This window comes from Ambystoma mexicanum, chromosome 3q (genome assembly GCF_040938575.1).
Source record: "Ambystoma mexicanum isolate Mex_15411 chromosome 3q, UKY_AmexF1_1, whole genome shotgun sequence".
Lineage (NCBI taxonomy): Eukaryota > Metazoa > Chordata > Amphibia > Caudata > Ambystomatidae > Ambystoma > Ambystoma mexicanum.
The window spans coordinates 1,199,302,057-1,199,326,416 of record NC_090926.1 but is presented as its reverse complement, the minus strand read 5'-3'; the positions used below and the strand labels follow the sequence as shown (position 1 = coordinate 1,199,326,416).

Here is a 24,360-nt window from a genome sequence, read left to right as displayed (position 1 = left end):
TAAGTCCTCTTGCTATTCAAAAAGCCATAAAAGTAAAATTTAAGATGCTTTAAAAAAAATCGGGCGGAAAAAAGGAGGGCTTCACCCATCCCCTCTCCATAGGGTTTGCATGTTGAGTTTCCTCCAGCCCTTGTTCATCTGTCTCTCATCTTCTTTCAGCCCCGCCATGACAGACCTTCTCTCTCCCAGAGCCAGCTCATTTTATAGTCACAGCCCACTGCTTAGCTCACTTTCTACCTATCAAAGTAAGGAGCTGGATTCTACTTAGATCATTTTTACCCTATCAGCGTAAAGGTCATTACACTGCTTAGGTCATCCCTTAATGTCAGCAATTAGCAGGAACAGAATGCCGCTGAGATCAGCCATATATGACTTCAAGCAAGGGCAACAGCGAATTGCTTGAACCTTTTACCTAGGCCTACAAACTGCTTACTTATCTCAGTGCTGCAACAGCATCTGGCCTTGCAGGAAGCCTAGTTCATTGTAGTTCCTTAAATATTTGCTGTTTCAGTTTTGTTACTTTAGCCGAGGAAATTAGAACACTTCTCAAACTTTCAGAAGACAGAGGCTTTGTTTACACTAACCGCATGTTTCCAGTGCACAACCCAGAAATCATAACTAAACGGAATTCTCTGTTTTTAATTGTGAATTATTTTATATTTTCAACACATTTCAGAATGCAGTTCATAATACATGTACTCGCATTTAAGCGTTCACGGCTTGGAATGTCACTCAAAGAACATGCCCTAAGCATTAGCAAAACAGAAAATACATGTTACCTACTGCTACATGTATCCTACTAACTGCAAATGTTAACTATTGCCTGCTACCATAAATAGTATGAAGGAAAAGAAAATGATGGCGTAAGGACCATTCCCTGCTTGGAACAATTAAATGTCCCCCCTGCACCCTATAATGCTTAATCTGTTTCTGAAGCTAGGGTCACACAATAAAAATAAGAAAATAAATCCGTAAGTGCCATTCATAAATGGTGGAAATAAAAAAAGAAAAGGTGAGCATGAATGTTAAGGCTTGAACTCACAGTCTTAGCTACTGGCTTCCGTGGACTACTTTTGGAATCTCTAGGCCACACAGGCTATATGGTGCACATAATGCTGATGTACCCGATGATGCTGCCCCATATGCATTTTGTCCAGAGTTTACACGTACAGGCCTTTGTACCCCAGTGAAAGAAAAGGAGACATTTAATGCTAAAGCAACATGAAATGTTGTATAGGTAGAGTCTCAGGGAAATGATGGAGCTAATTAATGGTGCCGTGTGTCGATGAAAGGGCCGTTTTGGGTGGGAAATTAATCTTATGTCTGAATGTCTCTTACAAGTACAACATTAGGTATATGACTGTCAATCTATGAAACTAACTGTTGAATGACAGTCAGCAATTGAGTGTTAATATTTTCAACGATCAAACCACCTAACAGACTAAAAGATAGTTTCATGTATTCTATCCATAACAGAACAACCACCCTTCTTTCAGAGGCATGGAGGGTCCAAGTTATCGCTGCCAAAGTGATTTTCATAAAGTAAGCAGATATTCTGCAAAATACAGTTAGTAGAAAGACTGTGCCAAATGTGTAAATAACAAAGAAAGTGAAATGTTGCAATACATATGTAAAAAAGTGTGTTTTTCAAGATATCAACTACAAACACGGAATTGTTTGAATGTACACAAAATTCATGCAACAGTATCCTTTATGTCAACAAAATGACTTTTATTTTGAAGTATTGGATCACAGGCCGCTTTATAAAATTACACACAAAATAGCACATTTGGCTATTAAAAAGTATTACCAGGAAGAAAAAAGCCTGGTCAACATCTTTCAGGTCTGAGGCAAAGAAATTAAATGCTATAAAATCACAGTAAACAAAGCCAACATCATGAGATAATGCCAACATGGGAGAAGCTGACGAAAATGGCAAAGAAATACAATGCATACAGTGGTTGACATACAATCATGAAATTGAAAGAAAACATTGGTAAAACGCAAAGAACATAATGCATAATTTTGATAAGAGCAGTGAAGAAAACTATCCAAATGAATATCTTACATTCGACTCCAGGAGCTATGGAAAGGTACATTGAAAGGACTATCAAAGATGCTGCAAACCGGATAGATGGATACTGAGTGCCAAGTCTGTGAAGTACTTGATTGATAAAAAGCGACAAAGGGAATAACAGAGTTCCATGTTTTGCATGATACAAAAATAAAGCCAATCTGTCAAATACACAGCTTTAAAATTGGGGAATAGCACTTAAAAGTAGACCGCGCAAGAAGACTGGCAAGTATACATACTCATACCGTTTTGATGAAAATATATCCCAGACTAACCCATGATTTGTCTGTGGCCACGAGTCGGAAATAAGAACAGTACCTCCTCTCTAGGATTGTCTGTCATGAAAAGCACAAGAAGTTTAATATAACCTTGATCATCACAGATAGGAGAGGTTAGTGATTCAGGACATTCCAAAAAACCCATCTCATTCTCGTTAATATGTTATTCTGCAAATGTTTGGACCTCTGCAATATTTGCCTACACGCCCTATGCTACTGGAAAAAGCATTTTTCCCCAAGGCATTATGCCACAAATACAGTTAGGCAGACATGCTGATTTACCTATTGGAAGGACATTTGGACCATTTGAAAATGTTAACCTAGGTTTTGTTATCTTTAATCTAGCGTCCCTGCTTTTTTAGATGCTGTTTTTATTTTCTTAAGGTTCTATAAAATACAAAGTTTTGTTTAAAAGTTGAACACGTCATATGACTTAAAAGGCAAGCTCTGGAGGTTGAGAAACTTCAGGATGCCACAGTGATGTCATAGATTGTTCTCCCAAGACAGTGACAAGGATATTTGGGATACCACTCCTGTTTGAGGACACCATGCACCAGAAAGAAAGTTCTCCCCATGCAAGTGTCTGTGGAATACACACAATTTTAATATTATTGATATGTTGCATGCTTATCTAAAAATTAGGGGTTCCATGTAATAATGTTGCCACAAAAATATCGCCATACAAAAATTTCGCCGGAAAATGGTCGTTTTTTGTGGCGACATTATTGCATGGAAGAGGCGGTGGACACCCCCGCAACCCCCACATTGTTTTTTGCCCCTATCGCCACATATATGGTCACCCAAATAATATCGCCACAACATTTTCCCGGCGATATTATTTACGGGTACCATATATGTGGCGATATTAATACCTGATACCAAATTAGAGTAAAGACGAATACATTAAATAAGTGCAGAACTCATTTATACGAAATGCAAAGACTACAATTAAGTTAAGGATCACAAAATATGTATTGTGGTTTTCTACCCATCTGTGCTCAAATAAGGTCAATAATATCTGCCCTGTACTAAATAGCAGCGTGGAATAAACTGCATTTGCTCAAACTGACTTATTTTACTCCTTTACTTACATCAGAATTGCAACGAAAGTAAGTTTACAACATAAAAATAGGTATGCTCAAGCAGTGGTGTAAAGGTGGTGTAAAGGACCATGGAATTGTGCAACATATTCCTCAGAATAGGACTACTTTGATTTGATTTGCATATCGATTGCAGAAATCCCTTAAAGGAACTCCTTAGTTGAATCAGGGAACCATGTTCTCTATAAAAGGTACCAGTTGCCTTACCTAATGGACAACACATATTTTTGGCATTATTTAAAATCCACATTTTTCACGAAGAACAATTATTTCATTTTGCAAGAAAATTTTATCTACTGCAATTTAGAACATGCTACACTTCATAATTTAGCATTATAAAATATGTTTACCATTCTTTTATGAAGTGAAGAATTCAGAATGGTGTACAGTAATAAGAACAGTTTTGACAGGTTCAAAATCGGAACCACACCATAGAGCACAAGCTGCTCATGTGGCCATATCACAGCACTTCCTGAAGGCCCCCAAACCTAAGGCAACAGACCATGACAGAGCCACAATGAACATTACTTCCTGGTTATAAATGTTACAAAAAGTGTAAACAATTCATGAGTAGTATGTATCAAAAAGGAAAATGGAGGTTTCATTATTCTTTTTTTCAAGAGACAAAATAGTATTAGAATGTTTTCACAAATATCCACTTGCTAGGCGCTTTCTTTGCAACCCCACAAGGGAACACATGTTTCTTGGATCATTTTACGGTGTTCTAGTGTGTACCCAAATTGAACAACTGTGCTTCATACAATTCTGGAAAGAACAGTCTTTAATTTCATTACCTTTTCAGCAGAAATAATGTTTTTCCCGCTCAAACAATTTGACAAAAGTAAAGGAAAACAGTAAGATACCAATAAAGTAATTTGGTGGGTCAGCAATGTCAATCAGAAGTATTGACAAAAAACAAACGGATAAATGCAGTGTCATCATGTTGTGGCATTCCCTCCAAACAGAATCACGAAATTACACATCTTTGAGATTGCACATTGGTAACATGATGGAATGCATGTCATGCGGGAATTGCCCATGCGTTTGTGCAATTAAGATAAAATCATTGCTTGTACTAAGAGTTGGCAGTATGGGAATAGGTTTTCCTGGCAAAAGAGATACCCAGTGTCAAAATGTGACTACAAATTAAGTTAGCTTCATTTTCTTTTACCTGCATGTTCTACAAATCATCATCATGGTTCTTTTATACAATTTTCAAATTGTAAGCAAGCATATAGAAACGATTCATACCATATTGCATACATTATTTGCTGAGGGCGCTAATACTAATACCCAGGGTTGCGAATAATGATATGCTTTGCTATTTCTTTTACATTTGTTTCTTTAAAAACATAGTTGAGTTTCTACATTCAGCCATTAGACTCTGGAGTACATCCCAAGCAGAGAGAATTTGTTTACCTCTGCAACACCCTTTAACCCATGATGGCGGCAATATCTGCAAGCTATGACTAGAGAAAACAACTTCTGAAATCCTTCGGGCTGCTGATGTTCATTTCACAGAGAAGCACATTTAGGTTGGATGCACAACGTTGCAATTTAAAACAAGTTTACAGAAAGTAACATTTAAATAGCATTAAAAACTAAAGTGAAGGTGAATAAAAAGGCAGGCCAAAAAGTATACCAGCCTCACCAGTTAAGACACATTCTCTGGTATACTTCCATTAAGGAAAGTAAAATAGGGTTCACAAGGGACCAGAACAGGTTATCTTCTACAGTGGGTGAAGTGGCAGAAAACACACATTTAACAATCAAAGTGCAATCATTACAATAGGCTATCAAATATATTCTTACCAAAAACAGTCTGGGAATGCAATATCATTTCCACTATGAAGCTAATAAACATATTGTTCAATATGGAAGTAAAGTAAACTGAGGCATAGAAACAATCAGGCATGCCCACAATTGCACTAATACAGCCCAAGTTGGTTTCATAAACGGCAATTTAGGCCCATATGCCTAAATTCAGCAAAAAATATACACGCATAAGGGTACTCAATCGATGGTTGTAGCGGAATAAGGAGTAGTACTTTGGCTGAAATAAGCCTGACCTTAATGTTTGAACCAATTGTTCCCATAAAGGGAGAATTCATGATTTTTCACTACATTCTGTTGAATACCAATTTATTGGCAAATGGGCTACAAGCACACCATTTTTAGAGTACAAAATATGGGAACAGCGGAAAAATACACTCTCGAAAGTAATTTTGCACTGACCCTACACTACAAGGCTTTTGTGATTGATCTTCTGGTGAAAGATTGGATTCTTCAGTATACCTAACCTACAGAGTCTAGGAATCTTGTACTAATGCACTCATCTGCACTAATCCTGAACAGCCCTTTGGTTAATCAACAAGAGAGACTTTAAGGTGGACGAGAACAAAAGGTTTACCAGCACATAAAAAGGGATATCCCAGTAAACAACCTTCATAGCCTTATAAGTTAATCTAACACTTCTAAGATCCAGAAGTCTTTAATGGAATATGTGCATTTGTTTACTTGTCAATTACACAACCAAGGAAAGAGCTTTCCCCTAAAAATGTGCAAGCTTTATACAATGAATTCCCCCAATCAGCCTAAAATCAACTATCTTATGTTCTTAAATGACAAAAATAGTCTGAACGTACCACACAGAAAATGTGCATTGCAGAGACAATTAGACTTAAGAAGGATGGGATAACCCTATATATAAAATGTACATGTGGGAACAGTAATACAAAAAAGCTTTTTGCAACAAAGCCGGAACTGACATCTAAAAATTGAAATGAGAGTATGATGTCCCTACTTCACATGACTTGTTAAATTACCCATTCTACTTAATATAACAGTCATGCGTGTATGCACTGACTTTGTAAAGATATATCTATTTTACATAGAGCTTAACTCTAATAAAGAACTAGATGGTGTGCTGAAGTAAACATATTTCTTGTGGGCTCAATGTCATCAGCAATGATCAAGCAGGACTCTTCCTGCTTATCATCATCATTGGTCCAGTAAACGACTACGCACATAACCTGTACGTCTTAATTGCGATGTGCAGTAAAGGAAAACGAGTGACAAAAATAAAGAAATTATAAATAATACGTTTGTTACCAATAGAAAATAGACAAACCATTTAAACAAAATATCAGGCTTTTTTCAGTTTTATATGCACCAAAATGTTCACTTTGTTCTTCCCCTTTTAAAGAAAAAAACGAAGTTGAGGAAGTTACTTGGAGCAGTTGGTGGGCATTAAAAGTTTGGAATGTTTCTCTTTTATTTGCTTCTAGATGGGGCTAATCTGGGTACTTGTCATACAATCAAACCTTAGAGTGAGGTGGAAACAAACAGCTTTCAGAAGAAAGCTGAATTGATCAGGATTCTGCAGCATTTTGTGACTTGGTCTAGCCACTCAATTAGAGATGCCATCTCTTGTAACTATATTACTAAGATACACAGTAATGTTTTAGGACAGTGTCATGTTGCTACTGTGAATCAAATATAGTGCATATTTTTCTTTTAATATTTGTAATAATACTTTTTGGAACTAAAGTGACAGATTATTTTGGGCTAAGAGTTTGCTTAAGAGTGGCATATGAGAGCCCCCCCCCCCCAAGACAATGAGAATGGAAGTGTTGCTCCCAAATGGTGCTGTTGTCTTATGCATTGTATCTCTAAGCCCAGTGCATAGTGATTAGTTTCTGTATCCTAGGATCAGATATGACGTATGCTATCTTGGACGTTGTTTGCAAAGATGGATTCATTTCTGCCAAAGATTCTCACAAGTTACCTACAAAAATATCTGGTACCACAAATAAGAAATCAACTCTGGTCTTTTCTTTGATGGGAAGCAAATATTCTTCACTAACAAACTAAATGCAACTTACTAGGATTTAGAAACTTAAAACGTTGGACAGTGGAATGGTACAACAGCATTTGATTTCACATATACTGAAATGAAAACCGATATAAAATTTAAAAAGGAATGCAAGATAAACAAGAACATAATACATCCTAAATAATTTGTGCTCATAGTAGGTTATTTCTAAATTCATGGGTCACTAGGAAATAACCATGCAATTGTGGATCACTGTGTAAACAGTTCTATAAACTACATGAAATCCACAGCTATAGAAAATAAAGGGTCAACTGTCTGTTCTGATGTGCCCCAATACACGAAAATATTAAGTAGAAAAGCAGATTATTTCAATCAGAACATTAAATGCATTTTACAGCTAGAGGTGTTTTCCATCTTTCAATTCTTACAGCAGACAAATTAAAAATATATGTGAATAGTCTCTTAACACAATTTTAAGCGCAATACCCTGCAACAAATTCTTTAAAAAAACGAAAATGTGATAGTCGACAAAAAAAAAATAAAGTGCTAAAGATCTTGATTTTTCATAGGATAGAAATATGTGTAACAAGCCCTTTTGTTACGGCCGCTGAAACTTTGTATGCATATGCACTTGGTTTGAGCTGTGAGGTGCAAACTGTGAAGTGTACATTTTGGTTAAAAGCTGCTCATGTTTAGCGTTCCTTCTTTTGACCCAATTCTGCAAGTCACCCAATTTAAAAAACACAAGTTTCATATTCTTTTTCCACAGGTAAGATTTTCAAGATTCCCCCAAAAAGGTCAGGGGGGTGGGGGGTTTGTCAGTGTACTTGCTAAGATCTTGTTTGACAACACTCCCCCAAAACATACTCTAAAAACAACAATTGAACATGCAAAAATACTGCAAGTAAAAAGTCCCATAAAATCCCAACAAAAAGTCTTTAAAATGTCGGCTCAAGGCAGTAAATTAAGAGTACATTTTGTATGAAAAGTCACAAAATCATCCTTATTTGAAATTAAATGAGAGAACTTCAGTTAATGGAAAAAAGTGTCTGAATTTAGGCGAGAGACTGCATACAATAAATTTCAATAAATTTCAAGTGACTGTTGGCAAATGAGACCACAAAAAAGTAAATGAGAGAGAGGCAGACCTTACTTATTTCAACAATGTGAGAATGTGCCAAGTGCAACAAATGTGTATTTGTGCAGCTCAGATGAAAACCTCAAAAGGGTATATACAGTAGAACCTTTGTTATCCAGCACTGAAATAACCAGAATTCTCTATTAACTGGCATATGGCATTGAAGGTAACCATAATATTTTGGTTAAGGAAATGACAGATGACAAACAGCATGCCAGTAAAGCGAGCTGGTCATCAGGAGGCTTTGTTATCTTTCCTTTTTGTGTTGTTTTCTGTCTCTCTGCCACCTGGATAACTAAGATTAGGTTAGCCAGAATATTTATTATCTGGAGTTATTGGGGTCCCACAAATCCTGGACAATCAAGATTGTACGATATTATGAAGAATCTGGTCCTGATTTGCATTACATGCATACTGAAAATATATGACATTTTGTGCCAAAATCAAACATTACATGTCAGACCCAGTGTCACCACAGCACTAGTCCTAAATCTGCAGATTTAGGGCAAGTCATCAAAGTCTCTTTGTGTTTTAGTCTCATCATTCAATTAGACAATTATCATATTTACATAGAAGAACCTTTCAGCCTTCTTTAACTGTTAAACAGTATTAAAGAAGGCTGCATGAACACTATTGCTACCAAGGTGCTCTTGTAAAACGCACTGTGACCCTGTTTGGGCAAAAAGGCACTTTTGAAATGAATTAATAGAACAAAACATTTGTAAAGGTTTGCTGTAAAGCTTTAAGCCCCTCAACTGCTAGAAAGCCATAGCAGGGTACGTCGGGCCACTGTGGTGGAATGGGAAGGCAGTGGAGAGGTGATCAAATGATAAAGTGATGACAAATAAAGGAAAGTGCATAATTAGCAGACACTATGAGCAAGAAAGCAATGGAAGTTTTGTTTTCACTTTTTGTATAAAAAAAGAGACAAGAGTAAAAGGTACACCACATTCCTGACAGAATCCATACAACCCCTGCTTAGTCATCGCTGTCTTCTGCATTGTCCTCTTCATCCTCCTCCTCAGCTGACTCCTTCAGGTCTTCCAGGATGAGATCTTCTATATCACATATGTCCAAGCTGCCTTGGCTGATACAGGTGGCCACGGTGGAATCAGTGCTCTCATGGATCGGGCTAGGGTGCAGGACCTTGGGAAGGTTATTCTTAGCTCGGCTTCTTGGATGCATGCAGTGGGTGCCGGGTAAATGAGGTTCTTTGGCAAAGACAAAAATGCAACAACTGATTAGTGAGTTACAATGCATAGGACAATAATAAGTGTATAAGAAAAAGTTATTTACCTGTAACTACAGTTCTAACGCATTGGCATCTTTCATGGATTCACATGCTTTTGAATATTCTCCGTCGTCAGACTGGGAATCCATAGTGCATTAACAAAGCAGTTTTCATGAACATAAACAAAAGAGACTGCATTCATTTTCCTGTTCCATCAACCACATTTCAGGTCTTTTGGCTCACAGTGAATGAGGCAGTTGCCCCCTAATCTCCGTCCCTGATTGCATCTTCAGATTATGGCACTACATAAAGAGCACTAAAAGATGGACTTCAATGGGGTTATGAGGTGTGAGTTGCATGTGAATCGATGAAAGAGCAAAGCTGGAGAACTGTAGTTACAGGCTAGTAACTTTCTTCTCCAGCATTGGCTCTCTCAGGGATTCACATACTGTTCAACAGATTAAAAGCAGTAAACTAAAACCAAACAGTCAAGTTACACATCGAGAGGTGCAAATGATGCTCACCTTACCCAAACACGCTGCAATAGGTCCACCTGCCTGACCCTGGACTTCTCTCTGGCCTTCTTGGCAATGCAGTAGAACCTGGTAAAGGTGTGAGTAATCTACCTACAATGTCCTCAAACTGCAAATGCCATCCAACAAAATGTCTGCACGTAGGGGCAGTTATGGAAGCCATGGCTTTTGTAGAATAGGCTCTCGGTCTCTCTGGTAGAGGTCTGCTGGAATCTTAATGACTGAGCCAGATGCAGGGTAATCATCTTAGAACAGTTTTTTCCATTGCTGTTGGGACCAAAAGACACGAAGAAATGAGCAGAACCTAGAATTCTCTTTGTACGTTCCACCGAATACTTCAGGCTTCCTTTACGTCTAGAATGCAGTACAGCCCTTAAGCCCCTGTAATGGGGGAGCGGAGATGAAGATAGGGTACGAACAACTGAATGCAGTAGGGGACAGCCCCCCTCCCCCACTTAAAGCTAAGCAGAAAAATCTGTATAGACTGATTTAGTATTGTAAATTATGTGAAAACAGTTCTTAATGGTATGGGATATTAGTATTCTAACAGATGTCATGTTTATAAAGTCGAAATTTTATTTATCATGGTTTAGTAAGTAGGCAAAGTACAGAATGCATATTAAGGTTTTCCTACACACAGACAGAAAAGCCTCCGACAAATGCCTTTTTACTGGAAATACAAGTAACTGACAATGTGGCTGAAATAAGTGAAATGAAGTAATAGTGCAGGGCGTTTAGGATGAGGTAATTCTAAAGTTGAAACATTCAAGGCCGTCTTGCCTTACAATTGTGCTGATACCAGACAGTTAATTGGGCCGTGTCTGGAAACTTATCTAAAAGGGTCCAGGTGCATCAACCATATTTGGGCGGAGCACCGTGGAAAAAGCTAGAATGTGCGCCAGAGTGTATTTCATTGTTGAAGGGGCAGATAAATTAAAAATAATTGCCGCGAGAGCGAATGCTAATGAAGAGTTTGCCTAGACATGTGTAGAGAGAGTGGGGGCTGGTTGCTCCCTCAGACTAGCTATAAGAGGGAGCTCCTTTTTGAGCTCGGGGGCAGGTGACTTGAGTATGTGTACTTGACAACGATGCTGTGTTTGTGCTCTGTGTCAGTTTGGCATGTAATAAAACTTGATGAACTTTACTGTCTCTTTCCCGAACCATTGAGTGGTTCTTATTGAATGGTGCTGCAGTAAGATATCCTACACCCTTTCCACCCCTAGGTACAGCTATCTTGTTTTAAGGTACTTGAGGGTGAGCTCTGATCCCATGGGCCCGTCAGAGGTCGCTCCGCCCTCCTGTATACTTGGCAGCAGTGAGGATGGTTTTGACCATCAACTATTGATTATTGATAAGACACATATTGGCCGTCGACACAAAGTAACTCTAGGTCTTCGGAAATATCACGAGTCCTTCGCCATTCGGCCGAGTAGACTGTGAAGCTTCCCGTGGACAATGATAGTTTAAATTGAATTAAAACCTGCAGTGGGCCTGAAGGGACCCGTTTTAAACATAACCCCTTCCATTCCTACGGGCAGCAGAACAGACGAAAGACTGAAGGAACAAGTTACTTACCTGTAACTGTTGTTCTCCAGCATGGGTCTGGCATGGATTCACATGCTCATGAATATTCCCCGTCGTCAGGCTGGGAATCCTCGGTAAAGAAAAAACCAGTATCAGTTTCGTTTCTGATCTGTCTTTCGTAGTAATAACCAATCACTGGTCTCTGCGTCATACTGACCACAGCCAATGACTGCCCTCTACCTAAGCACCGCCTCTGGCAGCCATCTTCAGATTTGGAAGCACGTGAAGTGGCAGTATGACCAAGTGAAGAGCCGCAGAGGGGTAGGCGGGAGGGTTCGCATGTGAATCCATGCCAGACCCATGCTGGAGAACAACAGTTACAGGTAAGTAACTTGTTCCTTCTCCAGCATGGGGTCTGGCATGGATTCACATGCTCATGAATAAAGAATACATAGCAGTACACACATGCACAACCACGGGAGGTGGCAAAGGCTCAACATTAAGCATCACATCAACTCAACATTAAGCATCTTACCTCCTCACCAGGCTCACCTCAGGCGAACAGGTTGCGCAGCACTGCTTGGCCGACCCTGGACTCCTCCCTGGAATCCCGGTCGACGCAGTAGAATTTCGTGAAGGTGTGCGTCGACCTCCACGTAGCAGCCCTGCATATGTCCAGCAGGGGCACACCAGATAGGAACGCCGTGGTAGCTGCGATCGCTCTGGTGGAATGGGCTCTCGGACGGCCAGGCAGCGGTCGGTTTGCCAACCGGTGACAGTACATGATACAGCCGGAGAGCCATCTGGAGATGGAAGCCTTCGAGAGAGCCTTCCCCTGATTGACAGGTCCAAAGTTCACAAAGAGTTGTGACGTCTTCCGAAAACCTTTCGTGCGGTCCACGTAGAACTTCAGCGCTCTAGCTACATCCAGCGAGTGCAAAGTCCTCTCAGCCGGCGACGAAGGCGACGGGAAGAACACAGGTAACACCAAGGGTTCGTTGAGATGAAAGTCCGACGGTACCTTGGGCATGAAGGAGGGGTGCGTCCTGAGCACTACCCTCGTGTCGTGGAAAGTCAAGTACGGTGCCTTGCAGGAAAGGGCCTGGATCTCTCCCACTCGTCGTGCGGAGGTGATGGCCACGAGAAAAGCTGTTTTCCACGATAGAAACTTCAACGGGGCCGAGTGCAGAGGCTCGAACGGAGGTCCCATGAGTTTGGTCAGTACCACGTTGAGCTCCCACGCCGGGGCCGGAGCCTTCACCGGCGGGAACGATCTGAACAGTCCCTTCATGAACTCTTTCACCAGACGATGAGACCACAAGGACGTCCGGCCCGTGGTTCTGGTGTATCGGGAGATCGCAGCAAGATGAATCTTGATGGACGCGTGTGCCAGACCAGCTTTGGCCAGCGTCAGCAGGTACGGCAGCACTTGGGGAGCCGTAATCCGTAGAGGGTTAATCTTCTGTGCGTGGCACCAGACAGAGAACCTCTTCCATTTGTGTCCGTAGCATTTAAGAGTCGAGGACGCCCTGGCCTTTGCAAGAACCTCTCTGCAGTCGGCCGGTATGTCGTATCCTCCAAACTCTAGCGCTGCAGGAGCCAGGCCTGCAAGTTCAGCGACTTCGGGTCGTGGTGGAGGATGGCGCCTCCTTCCCTGGAGAGTAGATCCGCGTCCGCCGGCAGCTTGATTGGCGGGGACGCCGACAAGTCCAGAAGGTCCGGGAACCATATCTGCCTCGGCCACGCAGGTGCGACGAGGATCATCCTGCACCGTGACCTCTTGAGCTGGTTGACGAGCCGGATTAGCAGAGGCAAGGGAGGGAACGCGTAGAGGAACAGGCCCTCCCAGGGGAACGAGAAAGCATCGCCCATGCTCCTCGTCTGGGGAAACCTGCTGGCGAACCTCCGGCACTTGGTGTTCGTCGCCGTCGCGAACAGGTCGATCTGGGGTGTGCCCCACCGTCGGAAGAGGCGATCCACCAGATCCTGCCGTAGTTCCCACTCGTGGCACGAGCGCAGCTCCCTGCTGAGTGAGTCGGCGATGGTGTTTTTTATCCCTGCCAGATGAAACGGCACCAGAAGAATCCCTTGGGCGACGGCCCAATGCCACAGGTCCTGCGCCTCCTTGGACAGCGCTGGGGACCTGGTTCCGCCCTGTTTCCTGATGTAAAACATGGTGGTGGTGTTGTCGGTGAAGATCCTCACCACCTTGCCCTTGAGGGACGGAAGGAAGGACCTGAGGGCCCAAAACACTGCACGGAGCTCCAGGACGTTGATATGCAGGGACTTCTCCGTCGGGAGCCAGAGTCCCCTTGCGTGCAGATTTTCGGTGTGCGCTCCCCACCCTTCTAGGGAGGCATCCGTGGTCACAGTCACCTGGTGGGCTGGGGTCTGGAAGTCCATGCCCGCCGTCAGATGCGCGCGGGTGCCCCACCACCGTATCGCTCGTCGGAAACTCTCGTCGAGCTTGATCCTTTCCTCGAAGCTGCCCGTCGTCTGGATCCAGCGCGCATCCAGGAACTCTTGCAACGGGCGCATCCGGAGCCTGCACATGGGAATGAGGTAGATGCAGGAAGACATCATCCCGAGGAGGGACTTGATGGACCTCACCTTGGCCGCGTCGGCCACCAACATCCGTTGCACCTTGCCCAAGATGGTCCTGGTCCTCTCCTCCGACGGGGAGGCCAGAAGGGACACTGTGTCGAGCCTCGCTCCCAGAAACAGTGCGACTTGCGCGGGCACCAGGTGGGATTTGGCGTAGTTCACGGAGAATCCCAGGTCCGTGAGGAGTTGGACGGTCCTTGCCGTGTGGACCACGGCGAGCTCCCTCGTCTTGGCGCGGATGAGCCAGTCGTCCAGGTAGGGGTAGACGTGAATCCCCTCGCGGCGCAGCTGCGCCGCCACCGGTGCGAGGCACTTGGTGAAAACCCTGGGTGCCGACCGCAGTCCGAAGGGAAGGGCTTTGAACTGGTAATGACGCCCTTGGACCACGAATCTGAGGAATTTTCGGTGCCCCTTTAGGATGGGAATGTGGAAGTAGGCATCCTCCAAATCCAACGACGATAGGAAGTCTCCTTCCTCCAGCTGACCCAGGACGTGCTGGAGGGTGACCATCCGGAACTTCTGCGCCTTGATGAACTTGTTCAGGCGTCGCAGGTCCAGGATGGGGCGCCATCCTCCCGTCTTCTTCTTCACGAGGAAGTAACGCGAGTAGACTCCGGAGCCCCGAAGCCTCTTTGGGACGAGTTCGATGGCGCCCTTTCTGAGCATCGCCTTTACCTCCAGGAGAAGTTGAGGGACGTGAAGTTCTTTCCTGGCCACGGGGGGGACGCGCGGGCACCTTCTTTGAAACTCGAGCGCGTGGCCCCGGGCCAGGGCGTCCAGCACCCAACGGTCGGTGGAGATGGACTCCCACACGCTGACGAAGCCCGCCAGCCGGCCTCCCACCGGGGTGCTTCGGTGGGGGCCCGACCCCACGGCCGGTTCAATCCTGCTTGGACGCGGCCTTGCCGCCTTGGCCTCCTTGGCGACGACGGCGGGGGCCGCCAGACTTGCCTCGTCCTCTGTAGGCCTCTTGCGACGACGAGCGGGCCGCTTGACGGTAGGAAGCGAAACCGCCGCCGGAACCTTTGGAGGCGCCCTTGCCTCCGCCGCTCCGAAAGGGCGTCCGCCGTTGCTGCAGCACTCCAAGGGCCCGGGCCGTCTCAGTATCCGCCTTGATGGCCTGAAGGGAATCGTCCACTGTCTTCCCAAACAGGTTGTTCCCGTCGAAGGGCATGTCCAGGACCCTGTTCTGGACGTCCTGCCGAAAGTCCGTAGCCTTGAGCCATCCGCGACGTCGAAGGCAAACGCCGTTGCCCATCTGGCGGAACCCAGTGTCGGCGATGTCCGTCGCCACGGTGATGGCGTGGTCCGAGGCCACCTCACCTTCCTGCAGGATCTCAAGGGCCTCCGCCCTCTTGTCGTCCGGCAGAAAATCCAGCAGGGGAGCTATCTTGTACCAGAGTTCCCTGTCGTAGCGGGCCACGATAGCCAAGGCGTTGGCCGCTTTAATCGTCGTCGCCGCCGACGAGATGACTCTGCGTCCCATGGCATCCAATTTCTTTCCCTCGCCGTCCGGCGGGGAAGTCGACGTGGAGGCCGCACCCCCCCCGCTTTCTTCCTGGCTGCCGCGGAGACGACGGAGTCCGGGGTAGGCTGCGCCCGGAGGCATAGGGGGGCCGAGTCCGGGACCCGGTACTTTTTCTCGTACCGGTCTCTTTTCGCTGGCGTCGTGGAAGGGTTCTTGAGGAGGGAAAGGCCCTCATCCCAAATGTCGTCCAACAGAGGCACTGCGAGGACCGTCTTCCTCTTGGTCTCGCGCCGTTGGTAAAGGAAGCCTTCCTTTTTCTTCTCCTCAGGGCAGAGTTGGAAAAGCTCGGATGCCCTGGCGATCATTGAGTGGAACGATCCAATCTCGTCGGGCGGAGAAGCCCTGGGGGGAGGCGACGACGGAAAATCCTCGTCGTATGCCTCGTCGTCCGTACCCGTCGCTGCCGTGTCAGTCCCCGTATCATCCCCTCGGGTGGACGGGGAGGAGGGCTGGACGGGGCGCGATGGTTGAAAAGGAGGCGGTGGATGGATCCTTCTTTTCTTGGTAGGGGGAACACCAGAAGGTCCCGGTTCTGGATCCCCCGACGGGAGAGGTTCCTCCGTCGGTAACGGTAGTCTCGTCCTTATCTCGGAGCATAAGGACTGTATAGCCAACAAAATGGCCGCTGAGTTGTCTTGCGGCGCTGGCAGAGGGGAATCCGACGGGCGAGCAGGGGCCCCGTCGGTATCCTCGACGATGTCGTCGTCGTCACCTGCGTCGGGGCCCATTCCGACGGGCTGGTCTTGTTCCACGCCTAGGCCGTGGCTTAAGACCTCGATCAGTTCCTCTTCTGAGGTTGAGGCCGAATCTACGACGACGCCCTGCCCCCCCTTCTTCCCCACGGAGGGTTTCACGGGGGTCCTATCGATGGGCACGAAAGAAGACTCCCTCCGAGGAGGCAGGGAGATTCTGGGCCCCGAGGCCGCCACCACTGGTGCAGCCTCCACAGGCTGGGCCAGGGCCGCCGCGACCGTTTCGATAGAGGGCTTGGTCGAATGGATCAAGGCCTTCACCACCTTAGGTGCGCTCACCGCCTTATCCTTGAGGGAGGGGGCACTGCCACGCTCCTCCTCTGCCTTAGAGCTCGACCGGGGTCTCTCCAGGAGCTTCGCCGGGTGCTCGGCCTTCCTCTTACCCGACCCAGAGCGTTGGCTCGTGGTTGATGGTGCCGGGGAGGGTGCGCCCTGCCTGGCGCCCGTAGAGCCCGACCGTTCGGCGCTCCCGGTGCCAGCGGACTCGCGGTGCTTGGCCTTATGTTGGGCCCCCGTCGCCGGGGCGCCCTCAAAGGTCTTAGAAGACCGCTCAGATTTCTTCTTCTTCTCGCCAGACGGGCTCTTACCCTCCAGCCAGCTGGCGAGACGTTGATGGCGGTCCTTCATGGTCCGTTCCGACATGTTGCCGCAAAACGCACAGTCCTTCTCCACGTGCGTCTTGTCCCCATGAAGGCAGTAAAGGCAGAAAGAGTGTTCGTCCTCCTTGAAGACGTTCTGCAACTGGCATCCAGGGCAGGCCCTGAACAGCTTTCCGGGCGTCGAGCTTCCCTTCTCCTGGGCCATCTCCGAGACCGGGCCTGAGAAGCTTCTGGAGTCCTCCGAAGTGTAGCTCGACGAAATCTTCACCCTTGAGGGGCACAGATGAATCCGACACGGGTCCCCGTTGATCGGATGTAGGATCGGTGGAGCTTGAGGCTCTTTTGACCGAAAGAATCGAAGTTTTTGTGAAAAAGCGCGAAAAAATAGCACTAACGCTCGAGAGCAATAGCACGAGGATCCCAACACATGAACGTGCGGTAAAAATCTGAAGATGGCTGCCAGAGGCGGTGCTTAGGTAGAGGGCAGTCATTGGCTGTGGTCAGTATGACGCAGAGACCAGTGATTGGTTATTACTACGAAAGACAGATCAGAAACGAAACTGATACTGGTTTTTTCTTTACCGAGGATTCCCAGCCTGACGACGGGGAATATTCATGAGCATGTGAATCCATGCCAGACCCCATGCTGGAGAAAGAGGCAGTAACGGAGGCGGTGATCCCGAGGATCCAGAGAGGAATTATGCCAGCGGTGAGTGAAACAAAAAAGTGAATGCTTTGGCAAATGTCATAGGCATTAGAACAAGTAAGGGAAAAGGTAACGGAGAGAGGTAGGAAAAGAAAAAACAAAATAGTCAGAAATAGAGAAGACTACCCGGGAGGATAGCTCAGCGGCAACATGCTCGCCTTGGAAGCAAGACGACACAAAGCAACACAGGTTTGATCCACGGGTCTGCGCTTAGAAACCTCTGCGTATTTAAGCGCGTTATAAATACGCAACTAAGATGAACAACTCCTGTAACAGCGCCTCGATGCCCCGGGGCTGTGTGAGCGCTTTAAAAATACTGTATATCCACATATATATATATATATATGGGGATAGAAAATAAGATGGGGATGGGGCAGGCTGCAGCTGCCCAAGCCGATAAGAGACAGGGACACGGGGAGGGAGAACAATATGGCAGAAATGGGAACATATATATATATGGTAATTTTTCAGGGAACAAGAACAATGGCAGTGCAGATTTGGGAACAAACCAAAACATTAACAGCATTTACAAAATCAATCACAAGAGTAAAACATTTATGAGGGGCAGACATGCATGCAGCCGGCCAGAGTCTTGTTTGACTTTGTCACATGTCATGTTATGTTGTGCGTTTAATTGTTATATGTTATTGCTGTTCATTTGTTTCGTTTTATGGCATAACTATATGTGTGCACTGTAAAAACATTGGAACCAATATACAATTGATATTTCAAGAAATTGGCGTCCAGCCAGAGTTTTGAAAATGCCAAAAAATGACAATAAGATAGATTATCAGATGCTATGATTTAAGGCACACAAATTTGTGGTGATTTTATCTCAAAAGAATCAAACAGCTCTGAGATAAGTGTAAAAAGCTATTGCACTTGTGAGCCATCACAAAAAATTCAAACCAGCAACTATAGAGTTACATTTGTGATTTCCTCGTAGTAGACAAGACAACTGATGAATCGTGCTAAGAACGATAGATTTTCGCATTAAAATGGCTGAGTTATAGTGATTTATAGAAGTACTATTCTCGTGCGTTAAGCGCGCTGAGCGAAAGGAATGCACTGTGTAGAAATGCTTTTAACTGTGGAGGGTAGGAGGTCTAGTTAGAACTAGGAACTGTGAGCCTGTGAAGTGTGTAAAATAATGGGTTTTTTAGGCAAGGAATGATTGAATTATTTGTAAAGCAAAAACAGAGCCTAGTGGAATGTCATCGAGGGCGTATGTGCGCCTAAATTCAAAAAGATGTTGATAAGAATGTTGTGCTGAAATATATATATATAAGCTGGTTTTGTTGGAATGTTTGTGTGGGGTTGCATGTCGTGGTTTAAAAGATAGTTGGGTTTTTATATTTTAACATCAGATCAGCTGTTTGAAAAAACACGCAATTGAAAACTAATGGTTAAGCGGGATGACAAGCGAAATGAAACATGCTTCCATTAGAGCTCACGAGAGTGAACACAGTGATTCATCAAGAAAGGAATGTGCAATGGCAGTCTTGGAAGATAAGCACTGCCAAGCACAGCGAGATCATGTCTTTCAAGGCTGTATTTATCGCACCCAAACGAGTATTGTGAAAGACAGGCTTTATTTCATTAGGAAACAAGGTGTGAACTAAAGATCGCAGGTGTGAGGAATCATACTGAGCATTGTTGCAAATTATGGAAAAGGATGCCCACACTTGAGAATTGGGGAAAATTCACAAGTGTAGTTGCAGCTTACACATGTAACAACACAGCGGTAAGGGGATAATGAGGACAGCAGCTAAATATTTCAGTGGGATGGCGGGTAAACGCAGGGCTCAGATCTGGTTGGGTCATTACATTTTTATCATGACTCGTGGTGGTCATGGTGTAGCAGGGCGGTAATAATACATACAATATTTCTATGTGGTAAGAAGAGACACAAACAGCCGATGTAATTGTTAGGCTATTTCAGGGATCAGGAAAATGCTCAAGTGAGTGTGGCTTGTATGTTGCAGTAAAGCGCATTACCGGCAAATTAATTTGTTGAACAGCGGGCAAGCAAGGGGGGGTACATATAGGATCAGCAATATGCAAACACGGAAAACACCGACACCTGGGAATAAAAGGCGTCAAACTAGAAATTAAGCCTATTTAGCAAACAGGAAAATGAATTTGTTTTCACGGTAGGACAGCCCCAGAGGTTGTCCGGATGTGCCTAAAAGGTTAACTGACACTAGGGTTTTGGAATGCAAGGAGAAATATGACAAGAAAAAAAAACGATTTTGGTCTAATGATAAGACAGTGAGACTGTATGTCCATGTAGCAAAGGCAGCTTTTTGGACTATAGATGTGGCATTAGTTTAGCAGTCTCTTGAGGAAAATATGTCAGCTGCAGTGTGATTTTAATAGGCACCTTTCAGTGGTAGTCAAGGCGCACATTAGCCCAGTGGCATTTTTGGCGCAAGTGCAGAGGATGCAATGGTGCTAGTACAGGAATACATTGAACAAGAGAAGAATTAGCACATGGATGGCATTTCTAGAGCCAGCCTAGCTATTTTTATCATGAGGAAATTAGGAATGGGCTTGATTGCATATTAATGCTTCCAGCCTGTTAAGGAAAGCAATGCAAAATTCTTTCATTTTTTAGTACTGGTGGGCGGGCAGTCCAGTTTTAGGAGCTAATGACTAAAGCTGGGCCCACAGTTGTGGAATTTTAAAGATGGGCATATATAAATTGGTCTGAACAGGAGGGTCTGAAGGACTAACAAGAGTGATTCATTCTGATAAGGAAAAAAGGGCATGGACAAAAGACATCTTGTGTGCTGCCCATGAGCTTAATAAAGGAATGTATCTGTTTACTGATAGCCAGAGCGCTTTTCTCCTGGCATAACAGAGTTTTCTGTATGGGAATATTCAGTATCGCCTAGAGGCATTTTCCTGTGTGATACACATTTTTTATTTTAGAGGAGTTGTCCATGAGTGCCCAGAGAAGGGGTATTGTAGTGATCCAACAGTAGTACCTACCAGGGCCATCACAAGCATTTTTGGGGCCCTGGGCATGCACGTCTTTGGGGCCCCCTCCACCACACCAAAGGAATAAAGTGATCAAGAATATCTGGTGGCACCCTTCCCTCACCATGATCATAACCTATAGGTTGATATGCTGCCTTGCAGCATTCAAAATAAGCATGTTTACGCCCTTTAAAGTCCTGTTACCCTTTCCTTTCTTGCTCTAATCAAAATGATAAACAAGCAGCTTTTGAAGGCCAACATTAGCAATCTGCAAAGAGGTTACTTCTCTTCGAGTATAGAAACGAGATACTTTTATCAATAGCATCCGGGAAGTTATGCAGCCTGTAGTATTAATGTGAGACTGTATGTAAAAAGGTACATGTAACCCAGAATAGGCAGAGAACTCACATTAGCTGCCTCAGAGAATGCAAAGGTGCTCAAGCATGGATAGAGTAGACCATAAGGAAGGAAAAAGCTGCACATAGCATAGCATAGATAGTGAATGTAGATTAGAAGCTACCAGGAAGGTGTCTTCATCCAGACGGACAGAGTAGGAGTGGGGCATGGTTTTCAAATAGTGTTGCCATTAGAGATCAAGGGAACAAGTGCCTGTGGCTGTCCAGTTAAAGCATCGAATGCAAAAGGATCGACACAATAGGGCCGAAAACTAAAAGGATCACATTTTTTCTTTAATTATATATATTTTTTTTGGTTTTCGTATAGGTAAAAAAAATGATTTTTACCAAAAAAACTGGAAAAATGTTTAAAATAAATGTCGATCCTTTTGTTTTCGGTACTTTTGAGTCGATCCTTTCACCATTTGACCCTTTTTTTCGATCCTTTAACCTATAACCGTGCCTTTGGTGTGCAGTATATCAATGCTCAATATCATAGTGGAAGCAACCCTATCGCCAGTGAATCTATGAGTGATGCTTTTATGAAGAACATACCCTGAGAAGAAAATCACCCTGATGGGCTTACGGTTTTGAAAGGTTTAGGGACAGGCAATTCTGAGATGGTAGGCAATAAAAGATTAAACGAGATGCCCAGGATCACACAGTGCTTAAGGGGTGATGCTGGGATTTGTGCCAACTTTGCAATTCCTGCATTTTAACACTTTCTTTTCCAGCGCTTAACATGTACTAAAACAATCTAATTTTATAAAACTGACTTGCAAAGTACGCAAATCGCATTTCCAAACCTGACAATTTTTAAAACCAAAATATTACAGAAAGGCGTTACACAAAGTGGGAATGATTCTAGCTTCATTCTCTCCATCATCAAGGGAAGTACCAGCATACCAATTTGATGTGAAGTAACAGATTTAATCTATGTAAGTCTTTCGTACTTTTAAGCTTTAAATAGTTACAAAACAATGACTTTTGCCACTCAAATGGACTACATAAGAAGAAATACCAAGTAATGAGCTAAAAACGATGCCACCAGTATGCAAGTAGGCAAACCTCACAGAGGACAGCACAGTAATGCAAGGGATCATATATGATTTTACCAGGATCACTGTATCGTCTGCTGGCAAAGCCAGGATACAAGCATGAACACGTTGGCTGCACAGTCTTGAAATTGTATACTTATTTACCTCTTGGACTAATAGTTTATGCACATTGGGGATTGCTTAGGTTTTAAGAACGCCCCATATGAACAAACTAATTTCTGGACCATCACCAGAAGAATGACATTTTAGTTTTATAGCAACCCCTATCTGGTGCAGGATCAGTGCTGTTAATAGCACCTCTTGAACTGCAAAACCAAGTAAATATGCAGGTATGTTTATAAACTTCAGCATAGGGACGGTTCAGCGAGCCTTGCTGGAATGTGCCCTTCTAATCTTTCATATGAACACATATCTCTGCAATGAGTGTTTAACACACTGAGCTAACTTCTGAACCATCGTGAGTGAATATGGATTTCAACTTTGGCTAATGCACGTGGTCAGCAATATTCCCACAGGAAGGAAATAATGCTGCGAAAATTGTGCTTCACAAACTATGTATTCCACAGTGAAAGCAGAAAGCATTACATGATTAATTGATCAAGGCAGAATGTACTTGTCAAAACAGACAGGAAACAGGTTTAGAGCCTCAGCAGCATACAATAAAATCTCCTGGTGTGTGCTATTTAAGCCTGGTGAACAATGGAATCTCACTTTAGATGAGGCAGCCTTGTGGAGGCCCTGGGCAAGTGCCCAGTTTGCCCTCCCATGAAAACGTTTCTGGTGCCTACTGTAGTTTGGCAAGGAATGAGCGAGTCCTAGTAGAAAGGTAAGGGTTGAATGCGTGAAAAAACCCTTTAATTATTTATGTATTAGAATTTATGGAGCACACAGAAGCCCTTAGACATCGTGGTGCTATTACAAGGGGCTTGCAGATTACAATAAAATGGCATACACAAGGGGTTGCATGGCGAAGCTTCGCCTGTAGTTATAGGACAGATAAATATATATTGTAATTACAATGAATGAGCTGCATATTTAGCTCACACTGGAGATATTGAGTGAAACACAGCATAGAGGTTAATTTAGCAACAGGGGGATGAGTATAGACACCGCTGGGGGAACTGATAGGGGTAGGTAACCAAAGTAGGTTTGAGGGTTTTTGTGAAAAATGAGGAGGGATGGTTCTGCTCCAAGTTCGCTAAAGAAAGCATTCCATGGTTTGGGGACAAGACGGGGAAGCTTAGCCGTCTGGCATTTGCTCTTTTGGTTAATGGGACTTGTAGTTGAGAGACATGCTGGCTTCCTTTGGGTCAGGATGAAATGACTCTACTAACAGCATCAGTCAGATATTCTGGTGCTGTGTGAGACATAGATGTGTGATTTTAAATTAACGGTTCCTTCACGGGTAGCCAGTGAGCAGCTTGCATGGCATGAGTAATGTATATTCTTTTGAAGAATACTGAGAGTTGCACACAGCATCACTCCGCACTTTTAGAGCCTGTGAAGATTTTTGTAAGATGCCTGCAAGGAGGGCAGTGTCGTAATCCAATTTAACACTGATAATGACACGGGAAATGAATGAGCAGGTTTTGCAAGTATTGTGGGGAAAGGAAAGGGCCGGTGACATTAGTAAATGTGGTAGTGAAAAGGAAGCAATTGCACTCAAATGACAAGTGCAACAAAACAGACTGTAGGAGGTATTGATGAATGTCATGAGATGAGGAGCAAGTGATTTACATGGGGTTTTTATACTAACGTGCGGGCAGGAACAGGCATCGCCTTGTAGCCTAATGGTCCAATGCCATTCATGTTTTCTATTATTTTAACTTAGAATGCCCTCTGAGGTTGAAGGGGGTTACTGGGTCCTCTGTGACCTGCTTTTGGGGAATTTCACGGACAGTACAAATGTATTGAAGGGGGTTTTTGGGGTGCTCCTAAAGGTCCTTTTTAGGAGCTCCTCCTTGAGCGATAGGACAGTTTGAATGGTGTTATACCAGGGGTGGTATTTTACCATTTTTGAGGC

General features: G+C 44.2%; 1 protein-coding gene across 1 annotated transcript in view; it reads right to left on the bottom strand.

Moving 5' to 3' along the window:
* Positions 1–1,710: 1,710 nt before the first annotated feature.
* SHFL (shiftless antiviral inhibitor of ribosomal frameshifting) overlaps positions 1,711–24,360 on the bottom strand; it is a 941,958-nt gene continuing 919,308 nt past the window's right edge. Inside the window, exon 9 of the mRNA XM_069604047.1 lies at positions 1,711–9,636. Within this exon, the coding sequence (XP_069460148.1) occupies positions 9,404–9,636 (233 nt within the window). The 3' untranslated portion in view covers positions 1,711–9,403. The remainder of the gene's footprint in view (positions 9,637–24,360) is intronic.